This window comes from Brassica rapa, chromosome A02, assembly GCF_000309985.2.
Source record: "Brassica rapa cultivar Chiifu-401-42 chromosome A02, CAAS_Brap_v3.01, whole genome shotgun sequence".
NCBI lineage: Eukaryota > Viridiplantae > Streptophyta > Magnoliopsida > Brassicales > Brassicaceae > Brassica > Brassica rapa.
In genome coordinates this window covers 25,604,959-25,616,723 of record NC_024796.2, presented here as the reverse complement: position 1 = coordinate 25,616,723, position 11,765 = coordinate 25,604,959, and the positions used below count along the sequence as shown (strand labels likewise).

General features: G+C 40.2%; 1 protein-coding gene across 1 annotated transcript; it reads right to left on the bottom strand.

The window, feature by feature from the left end:
* Nucleotides 1–59: 59 nt before the first annotated feature.
* Nucleotides 60–1,635, bottom strand: LOC103854395. The gene is made up of 2 exons (XM_009131329.2): nt 1,439–1,635; nt 60–1,219 (listed from the first exon to the last, which is right to left on the bottom strand). The coding sequence occupies exon 2, from the start codon at nt 1,199–1,201 to the stop codon at nt 212–214; it is 990 nt and encodes a 329-aa protein (XP_009129577.1). The 5' UTR covers nt 1,202–1,219; nt 1,439–1,635; the 3' UTR covers nt 60–211.
* Between the last annotated feature and the right edge of the window lie 10,130 nt (nt 1,636–11,765).

Here is an 11,765-nt window from a genome sequence, read left to right as displayed (position 1 = left end):
GAATCTCAGACATAGAAACAGCTGGATTTGAAGATGGAGATGAAGTGTCACTGGAGCCATTATTTCTAACATTTTGTTTCTCAATGGAAACTTTTTTCAAACTGCAAAGAAATTTTACAGAACAGGCTTTAACGAGGTGGGGGTTATTAATACAAAGCTTTGTTTTATAGAGTTCAGAAAACCAAATTGTATATTATGCGAGAGAGAGCCATTACGCCTCTTCATCATCATCATCATCATCATCAATGTAAAATCTTCTTCTGACACGGCGTCTTTGAGTTCCAGACTCTTGTTCATCAGAAGACGGATTATTATTGTTCTCCCCATCTCTACGTGATGTTCCTGTCTCACCATCATAGCTCTCTCCCCAAAGCCTTGAAGACCTCCTCCTCACACCTACCTGTGACCTAGCTCTAGATGTACCCGACCAGCTACTACTACCACTCCTTGCCCCACTAGACTCTGGTCTAAACACGCGGATGAGGAAGAAAACTGTAAGCCAACCACCATCATCAAACGACATGATCTCATCGTCGTTGTTGCTTCTTCCTTCTCCTCCTGCAAAAGAAGACTGCAGTGTGCTGAGCAAATCACCCAAGTCTCTCTGCCTTTCTAGCCTCCTCCAGCTTCTCTGCCTCTCTGGGTCCGCTTCTGATGGCCTCACTCCTGGATGCAGAAGCCTCGCGTGCTTTCTCAGATCAGAGTAGGTTCCGCTGAACTCACAAGTCTCTGAAGAACAGCTTCTACGTTTTGCGTTCATGAAACACCGAGCAGGCTCATCAACTACCCATTCTTTTATATTTCCACGGCATAACGGGCAAGTAAGCTTCGGTTTGCCATTCTCTTGCTCTGCCTCTGCTTCTCCTTCTCTCGGATTCACAACTGTTACCTCAGACGCAACCTCAGCTACTACACCTTCTGTCTCAGTTGGGGTCTGCTTAGAAGCTTTACGGTACTGATCGAAACAGTTAGAATGCCGGTGGCTAGTATCACACATGTAAGGCCTGCAGCCATTATCATAGGAAGAACAAACGAGAAGGATTCCGTTGTGAGGATGTTCCATACAGACAGGACATCGAGCTTCTTCCCATTCCTTAACTTGCTTCTCACTTGGCTTCAACGCACGGCTTGACTCACAATACAAAGACGATCCTCTAAGCCTTTCATGAGATACAGAGCGTTGCTTCCTCTCTTTAGGCATGGCTCTTAGGATGCAAACCTGCAACATGTTAAGGAGTTACTTAAGCACAAAGGTTTGTTCTTTCCATACATATCCTAAAGAACTTGTTACAGCGCTCGAAAGTTTCCTACTTTATGATCTAATCGATTAACCCATCTGTTCAATCGACGAAAGGAAGAGACCCTAGATGAATACATGAATCAAAACCCTAATGTGAACCAAACCCTAAAACTGAGTGAGAGAGAAGAGATAGATTACCGGGACAGAGAGAGAGAGAGAGCTTTGAGGGAGACGAGACGGTGAATCGATTGATAAACGGAGGAAACCCTTAAATCGAGCTCCCCATAGAGAGAGAGCTTAACGACTCGAGAGACGAGGAAGATGAGGCGGCTACTTTCCTTCTTTTCTTTATTTTCTTTTTCGAGATTAAATTTATATAAATAATTTAGCAAAACTGATTAACAAATTTATTTTCAATAAAATATCATTATTTTCAACAATATTGCCATTTTGTTCATGGAAAGCATACTGACATTATTATAACAACGTTACAAAGTTTTGTGTCCACATTTATTTATTTAGATATATACTTCTTTCTAACAATGAATACATCTTGTATTCTTCTTAAATTGGTCTTTGTTTTTTGGATTTTTTCTTTTAACAGTAAAGGTCCATTTGACTATTTTTGAAGATTTTTCAGAATTATTTATTAAGCTTATATTATTTGGCTACCTCGTAAAGTAATATATATATTAATAAACTAGAACAGAAAGACTCCATAGACTGCCACGTCATCACGAGCTATGTCCAAAAGAAGAGGACACGTGTCCCATTCACTAAAAGCATCATTAACTCTATAATCTCATTTGGGTTTCTTAATGATTTATTTAATAATAAAAGTTAATTAAGAAATTTAGTTAAGAAATCTATAGATTTTGAGTTTTATTGGGAGATTCTTAGTTAAAGGTTCTTAAAAATATATATTCATTAGAAGAAGATGCCATATAGAAATTGTTTTTGATTGTTTTGTGAATAAAATTTGTGATCAAGAGAAGGTGAGAAAATGAACTTGTTTTGATCAAAATGTGTTTGCTCGTTTTGTTTGGGGAGAGGATAGAACATGAATTTTTTTTAATCAAAATGTTCGTGTTGTATGGTAAGGAGGAGAAGGAACTTGAAAATCGAAAGAGCTTCAAATTATAAAGAACTTGAAGGAGAATGAACTTGAAAATAAAGAAAGAAGAACACGAGAATGAGAAGAAAGAACAAAAGCTTATTTATACAAGTTTGTGACACATTACAAGATATTATTTATTCATTACAATGAGCTCTTGTCTGTGACAGAAGACAACATTACAATGACCACATTACACTGACCACATTTCACTGACCTCTTGTCCGTGACACAAAACAACAAGATATAAGAATGAAAATAGAATCAAGTTAAGAGTAGTGGAGTTATCCTACGTGTTTCTTGAGACTTTCAAGACTAATAGAGCCATCAACGCAGTACATGAACTCAACTAAAGCCTCAATTTCTTCGTGTTTCATCTCGGAGAAAGTGATTGTCTCTAGCTTAGATGAAGCCTTGAACTCGTCTGATTACATAATCTTGGATAGCACTAGAGGCCGCCTCTGCAGAGGTGAATGTAACAAACCCAAACCCCCTCAACCAGTGTTTTTACTTTCAACAACATCATTGTATTTTCTGAAAGCTTCTCTTAAGCTATCCTCATTCATTCCATACTCCATACCTTGCCATATAGCAAAATCATTCATAAAGTTAGCAAGAACATAGCATAACAAGTAACCACTAGACAATCTAGAGCTAGACCAACCTCTGATGAAGAGCTTAGAAGATGACATGCACCTTATCGCCTGAAAAAGGGAAGGACTTGATAAAGAACAATTAGCATTGAGCTGTTTGCTCGTCGTCTGCTTCAATACGTTTCCAAATTTACTCAGAAAAGCCATCGCCTTTATATATCTAAGATGGAATCAAAACTTAACCCTGGTTAAGGAAAATCACTAATGTAAACCACAATGATCATATCATTCCCCTCAAGAACAACAATCAAAGCTTTTAAATTTGACTCAAATCAGAGACGAGAGATGTCCAAAAAAATAGCTAAAGAAAATCAAAGGTGATAACTTGATGGGTTTATGTGAAGGAAAATGACAGTGACGAGTAGGTACCTCTCTCAACACTTGACTTGCTTCCTCTGTGATTCTTTTAGCTTCTCTTAAGATTTTAACAGAAAAAAGTTCGTTTGTGGATTGTGGTGGGTTTCGATCCTTCTTCTGACGGAGAAGATGGAGGAGACGTCGATGGTGGGTTTCGTCCGTCGTCGTTGGTGGGTTTCGTCCGTCGTCGGTTTGGATCCTTTCGCAGACGGAGATCACGACGAGAAGCGATGAGAAAGTAAAGAAAGAGAGAAAAGAAAAAAAATTGATTAAATGGGATACTGACACGTGGTTGGAAAACCACTCTAACGATCGATCACAAAAATCACTAACTAAGGATCGGTAATAAAGCTTTTATTTATTTTTGATTTAATTAAATCAGTCATTTAGTTTAGAAACTCCATTAAAGATCGGCGATAATCATGGTCTAAGTAGTTCTGACCAGAGTACGTAGAACTTTGAAGCCCACCAAAAGGCCCATAGCTTTCTCGACAGTCTTCGCCTTCTCAGTTCCCCTATTGTTCACCGTCGAAACCAGAACTAGTGTAATGCTTCTCATCATCATTCAAAGAAACAAGCACTACTGTGTAACGCTTATCAAAATCATTGAAACTATGTCGTCTACCTACTCCATTAACTCATTTCCTTCAGCTCTCCCACTACATCAACTTTTACTACCCCTTCCCCCACCTCCATCGTAAAGCCCTAATTATTTATCTTATAAATAGGGATGATATTAGAGTATTTGTTTACTTTGGTTCAATGTATTATATTGGTTTGCTTATTCCGGTTAACTGGATCCTATATAAAGGATGATACATTGTAACAAACTCTTTAATGAAGAAAAGGAGATTCATTTTGATCGTAACAAACTTTCTTCTTCTTCATTTCTCTCTCTCTTGCTACTCAAGTAACATGGTATCAGAGCGTTGAATCGAAGTTCAACGAGTACGATCTGAGCTTCCGTCATCATCAAGCTCTTCGTTTCATCGTCATCGATCTTCTTCACATCATTTTCCGGCGTAATCTCAGCTCAAGATGGTTACTCTTCGCCGATCAACACGAAGACCAGCTCGCGTCAATGGATCAGCTGCAAAATCAACTAATCCAGCTAGAGCTTCTTCATCAACCAATGTTCCGATGGAATCAATTCCAAATCCACCTATTCCGGTGCCGACTCCGACGGATCCTTTGCTACATCGAGTTCCGATGCCTTCGTTTCCGATTCCGACTCAACCACTTGTGCCAGAGTCACTTGATTTCGGCGGCATTCAGTACTCACCGTATTTTCTCACTCACGGAGATAATCCAGGGGCTTCTATCATCACTGAGGTACTCGACGGAACTAAGTATAATACTTGGAGTATTGCGATCACTATTGCTTTAGATGCGAAGAACAAAATTGCATTTGTGGATGGTTCTTTGCCTAGACTAGCTGAATCGCATCCTCATTATAGAATCTGGTCGAGGTGTAACAGCATGGTGAAATCTTGGATACTAAACTCCGTTACAAAGCCGATCTATGGTAGCATCTTGCGCTTCAATGATGCATCAGAAATCTGGAAGGATCTCATGGCAAGGTTTCATCTCACTAATTTGCCACGATCCTATCAGTTAACTCAGCAGATTTGGTCTCTGCAGCAAGGTTCCTCTGATCTTTCATCATACTATACAAAACTTAAGACTCTTTGGGATGATCTTGATGGTGCAGACTGTGTCAAGACTTGTCACACGTGTACTTGTTGCAAGGCTATGGCTACTAAGACTGAGCACACAAAGGTTATCAAGTTTCTTGCTGGCCTTAATGATTCTTATTCCAATGCCAGAAGTCAGATAATCATGAAGAAGCATGTTCCGGATTTGTCAGACGTCTACAATCTGATAGATCAGGACTTCAATCAACGCAACATTTCTCCTCTACAGAATGCGAGTGCTTTTCAGGTGACTTAAAATGACACCATTCCTGCTTCTATCAATGCTGCTTATAATCCTAAACCTCAGAGACCAGTGTGCTCTCACTGTGGCTATAATGGACATACTATTGACAAGTGCTACAAGATTCATGGCTACCCTCCAGGGTTTAAGCACAAGAAGAATCCTAATGATAAATCTCCGTCTACTGACAAACAATCCAACAATGTCAAACCAGTGGTGGCTCAGTTAACTATTAATGACTCTCAGCAGGCTGATGATATGATTCTCAACACTCTTTCGAAGGATCAGATTCAAAGTGTGATTGCGTATTTCAATAAACATCTTCAACCGAGTCAAGCTGACCATGCTTCTACATCTACTGGTACTATAACCGCATTACCTGGTATGGCTTTCTCTTACTCAACTATTGGTTTTGTTGGAATTCTAAGAGCAACGGGTAATGTATTGTCCTCTGCATCTTGGATCATAGATAGTGGTGCTACACACCATGTCTCTCATGATAAAGGCCTATTTGAGAGTCTATCTGATTCTTTAAACCGATCAGTTACTCTTCCTACAGGTCAGAACATCAATATAAAAGGGATTGGTCAGATAAGACTCAATGAGTTTCTTCTCTTGACAAATGTCTTATACATTCCTGACTTCCGGCTGAATTTACTGAGTATAAGTCAGCTCACTAAGGATTTGGGATGTCGTGTGATGTTTGATCAAAGTTCTTGTATGATACAGGATCCTATCAAGGGATTGATGATTGGTCAGGGTGAAGAGATTGCCAACCTCTACGTTTTGGATGGAGCTATCAACACTGATCATGCAAGTTCCCGGTTATCACCATCTATTAATGTCATAATTGATACCTCCTTATGGCATAATAGATTAGGACATCCATCTGTGGACAGAATAGACTTGATCACTAATGTACTTGGAATCAAGCAAAAGAATAAAGGATTATTTCATTGCTCCATTTGCCCTTTGGCTAAGCAAAAGCATCTACCTTATGTTTCGCAAAACAACATATGTGATAATGTTTTTGATCTGCTTCACATTGATATCTGGGGACCGTTTTCAGAACCTACTCCTGAAGGTTATAAGTACTTCCTGACCATTGTGGATGATCACTCCAGAGTAACCTGGATATATCTATTACGCACAAAGTCAGAGGTTCTTCAGGTGTTTCCGGATTTCTTAACAATGGTTGAAAGACAGTATAAAGCTCATGTTAAGGGTGTACGTTCTGACAATGCTCCAGAACTAAAGTTCACTTCTTTATACAAGAAGAAAGGCATCATTGCGTATCATTCTTGCCCTGAGAGTCCTCAACAAAACTCGGTAGTGGAGAGGAAACATCAGCACATTCTTAATGTGGCTCGTTCACTGATGTTTCAAGCTTATGCGCCTCTTCAATACTGGGGGGATTGTGTGTTAACTGCGGTTTTTCTAATCAATCGTCTCCCAACACCACTCCTGAAAAACAAGTCTCCTTATCAGGTTCTCACAAATGCTTCGCCGAATTACAAAGACTTAAGAGTCTTTGGATGTTTAGTTTACAACTCAACATCAACAAAGAACAGGCATAAGTTTCAACCAAGAGCTAAGCCTTGCGTCTTCCTTGGTTACCCTGCTGGTTTTAAAGGCTATAAACTCTTGGATTTGGAGACAGAAGCCATTGTTATCTCACGGAATGTTGTGTTCCATGAAGACATATTCCCGTTTCAGAACGATGGTGATAAGAATGATTTCTTTTCCATATTGAATCCTGCGACTGTGGTTACTCCTTGTGATCGTGTAGATATCAACCCTGTAAGGGAGAGGGAATCTCCAACAGTGGTCAATGATTCTCATGATATTGTAGATGCCGTTCCTACAGTTGAGAGGGAATCTCCTGTAGTGGTGAATGACATTCTTCCACAGAGTACCACACCTGCAGTGACTGATAATATGGATAAAAGAAAAGGAAAGTCTCCTGCATACTTACATGATTACTATTGTAACTTGACGGAGACGACAGTTCCCTATCCTCTAGCATCATACATTTCTTTGGATAAACTATCTGAAGGTTACAGATCTTATATATGTGCGATTACTCTTCATCCAGAGCCCTCTTCTTTCACTCAAGCCAAGAAATTTGTTGAATGGCTTCAAGCAATGAATGAGGAATTGAAAGCTCTTGAGTCTACGCACACATGGGATATTGTTTCTCTTCCCTCAGATAAGCATGCTATTGGATGTAAATGGGTTTACAAAGTCAAGCTTAATGCCGATGGCACTTTAGAACGGTATAAGGCAAGACTAGTGGCTAAGGGTTACACGCAACAAGAAGGAATTGATTATGTAGAAACCTTCTCCCCTGTGGCAAAAATGACTACTGTCAAGACACTTATTGCTGTTGCTGCAGCCAAGAAATGGAGTATGACTCAGCTAGATATATCAAATGCTTTTCTCAATGGTGAATTAACAGAGGAAATATATATGAAGCTTCCTCTTGGTTACACACCAAAAGCTGGGTTTTCTCTGCCTCCAAATCCTGTTTGTAAGCTCAACAAATCTCTCTATGGTTTGAAGCAAGCTTCTCGCCAGTGGTTCTTAAAGTTCAGCACCACTCTTCTTCTTCTTGGCTTCAAACAGTCTTATTCAGATCATACCCTTTTCATTAAACGAGTGGATGATCGTTATGTTGCTGTTTTGGTATATGTTGATGACATCATTATTGCTTCCAATAATGATGATGATGTCGTCTCTGTTACAGCTTCTCTCACTGACCATTTCAAGCTACGCGATCTTGGTCCACTCAGATATTTTTTGGGTCTTGAGATTGCTAGATACATTGTAACAAACTCTTTAATGAAGAAAAGGAGATTCATTTTGATCGTAACAAACTTTCTTCTTCTTCATTTCTCTCTCTCTTGCTACTCAAGTAACAGATGATAACTCCTCTAAATCTCACTGCTTCACCAAATTCAATCCTTTTTCTTCCTTACGGAAACAGGCCCATATCATTCTTTCTGATTTGAAGATTGGTTGATGCCCTCAGTCGGTGGTGGTGACTGGTGAGTCTTCTTCGTTTCTCGGAGGCACTCATCGTGAAGCAAAGAGGCGAGTTTATGGGGGCATGTTCCTGCTTGAGATAAGGTTTGCCTCCTCATATTCCATCTCCCATGTCTTTCGATTTGAATCCAATGCTTCTCATATGCTTTGCCACGATGTTCATGTTTACTCCTCTTGACAGCCATCGCTCCTCCGATGATCTATCACTGTGCCATTGGCTTAACAGTTTTAAACATCTACTGAAAGAGGGAGTGGTTTCGTGTTACGAGAAGCAAGAGTTCATAGAACTAACCGTATCACCTACTTCACTACCGCTGGAGCTCTTCAGGTTCTGCAACTATAACAGCTGTTGTCATTGACAAATACTAATACTGAGTTTCCAGATGATTCTTTAAATTTCTATTTCCCCACCTTTGTGAGAATTTTTTTTTTGTAACACACCTTTGCAAAAGTTCCCCAGAAAATAAAGTTAAATTTTACTTTTTCTTTGAAGACATCATAAAGGTAGTTTAGCCGGATGAATACTTTCAATGACCATGCCTAGAGAGCTCAATGCATTATGGTGAACATCTGGATTGACAAGTAGAATCCCTGCTTCAGAACCACTTTAGTGTTTGCATAACCTTTCGTTTTGGTTATAATATTTCTAAGTTTCTCCTGCATCCAAACTTCAACGCAAATCTACAACGGTGTGTCCCAGTGTTTTTGACATGCAAGTTATTCTACTTCACCCCAAGTTAATGGTGGTGGGCGTGAAGCCTAAGGTGATAATCGCCACCAGCACTTCTTTTTGTTAAATTTGTAGTGTAACGTTGTTAAGTTACTATCTACGACAAACTTCCAGGCAGCCTCTTTCTAAATGCAACTTCAGCACTCATTTCTGGACAAGCATTTTGTTTCTAACCATTGTAAATTATTTCCTAAGAGAATGCCATAATGTAGTGACATATCTTCAATCCAGGTGTTACTGAACCAAGCTATATATTTTATGAAACAAAACACAATATGAATTAGGTCAAGGTGTATAATTTGTCATGTTTTTTTTTTGGGTGTAAATGTTAAATTATAATTTGTCATGTTCTTGAGAAAGTTGATGCGAATTTTGGTTAGCCTTCAAATATGAAGATCACTGCCTTTTAGTTTCTGTAAAATTGCTTCTATATGATCATTTGGTTTTGGTTGTTGGAAATTTCATACCTCGAGTAGTTTTTGGTTGTGATCCTTGGTTTTTTTTCAGAGTCATTCAACGAAGGCGAGAAGGTCCTTTCGTCTCCGACTATGAGAAGCTTGAAGCGGAGGAGTCTTATTTTTAATAAAATAAAATAAAATGAGCTCATGTCTAAACATCAGGGAACCTTCAGTGATGTTTCACTTTTTTTTTTGCTAAAAGGTAAATATCATATAAATGAAAGAAGATTTACAAGTAGAGTAGATCTAGAGTTTGTTACTACTTGGCAAAAAAAGAGAAAAAACAAGATAGTAACATAAAATAGCCGCAAAGCTAAGTTGATTTCAGCTCATCCATTTAGACATAAGGTTGAGGAATTGCTTCCTCTTTCTCCTTGCATTGATTGTGTTCTTCAGCTCCTTGTCAATCAGTCTGAATATTGCGTCAGGGGAGAGCACGATCTGGTTGTGCAGGACATTGTTCCTTTGCTTCCACAGGTGGTAGACGGCTGCTTGAGCTACTAACTTCCTAAGAATGGACGGGGCAGCAGTAGAGGTACCTCGGATCCATGAGAGGAGCTCTGCCCAAGAGCAGAATAGTCGGTTTGGTTCACCAAGTCTAGTAACTGAGAGTCTCCAAACAGCCATACTAAATTGACATGTCAAGAACAAGTGATCACGGGTCTCACTCGAAATAGAGCATAGACAGCATTGAGTTGGGATCTGTAGACCCCAAGAAGCTAATCTCGCCCTCGTTGGTAATCTGTTCGCATTTGCCACCCACATAGTAAAGTTGTTTCTCGGTATGCCCCCTTTAAACCAGATTAAGTCAGAAGCGGTAAGGGTGGGGCCTCGTGGTCTTAAGTCCTGCCAAGTCTTAGTTGCGTTGAACCTTGGCTCCTCACAAGTGGAGGTAGTCCAAACATAAGAATCAGTAGCCTCCGCAAAGACAGGACAGGGAATAGAAGTTAGGAAAGTGTGAAGCTCCATGGCTTCATCAGATCGTGGAGAGGCAATACACCAGCCAGTGTTACTGCAAGCAGCGGAGACCGAGGCATGAAGTTGGACCCGTAGCTGTCTTGGGCCGGCTTGTCCTAAGAACTGAATCAACTGCCCTAACGGAGTCCAAGAGTCAAACCAGAAGCTAATTTTCTGTCCATTTCCCAAGATTGGCTTTTTGAAATTTCTGCCTTCTGGTCGGAGCTTCAGTATTTGTTTCCATGCCCACGAGTCAGAGAGAGATTCTTGAACTGCCCATAAGCTTATCCCATTGAGACTGTACTTTCTATGCCATTCTGCCCACAGGGATTCACTCTGAGAGAACATCAGCCAGATGAATCTTAGACACAAGACTCTATTCCAACTAGAGAGGCTTCTAAGACCAAGACCCCCTTCTTGCTTTGGCAAACACACTGTTGTCCAAGCAATTTTTGCTTTCCCCGATAAGTCAATATTACCAGACCATAAAAACTTGGAGCATAAGCTCTCAATACGACGGATACATCCCTTTGGAAGGAGAAAGACTGTCATCCAAAAGTTCACAGTGCCATAAATGACTGAGGAAATTAGTTGAAGCCTGCCCGCAAACGACAATGATTTCACAGCCCAAGACCTAAAGGTTACAAGAAGCTTGTTTATAAGCGGTTCGTACTCAGAGACCTGAAGCTTGCGGCTCATCAAAGGCAGACCTAAGTACCTAATAGGGAGGGTACCTACAGGGAAACCGTAGCTAGCTATCGCATTAGTTTCGCTAAGGTTCAATCCTGAATGGAAAATCTCAGTTTTGGCTCTATTCATTCTAAGCCCTGACCAAGAGGCAAAGTCATCTAGGCATTCAGAGATACCGTGGAGAGAGTTAGCACTTCCATCGAAGAAGACCATCACATCATCCGCAAACATCAAGTGTGAGATTCTCAGCTCAGCAGTTCTAGGAGAGCCCTTCCATGGCAAGAACAAAGAGGTACGGTGACATGGGATCGCCTTGTCTTATACCTTTGGTGCTGTTAAAGAAACCACCAGAGGCTCCATTAATCGAAACCGAGAACGATGCTGTCGATATACACTGGTAGATCCAGCCAATGAAGATTTCTGGGACAGATATCGCTCTGAGGGTACCTATAATAAAATCCCATCTAATAGAATCAAAAGCTTTCCGGAGATCCACTTTTAACATCGCCTTCGGTTCTGAATTGCTCGTGTTATAACCCAGAACCAAGTCAGTAGCTAGAAGTACATTCTCAGCGAGGAGACGTCC

What these genes read in the sequence shown, in the direction of transcription:
- LOC103854395 (XM_009131329.2), bottom strand. Translation starts at nt 1,201, where the DNA reads ATGCCTAAAGAGAGGAAGCAACGCTCTGTATCTCATGAAAGGCTTAGA.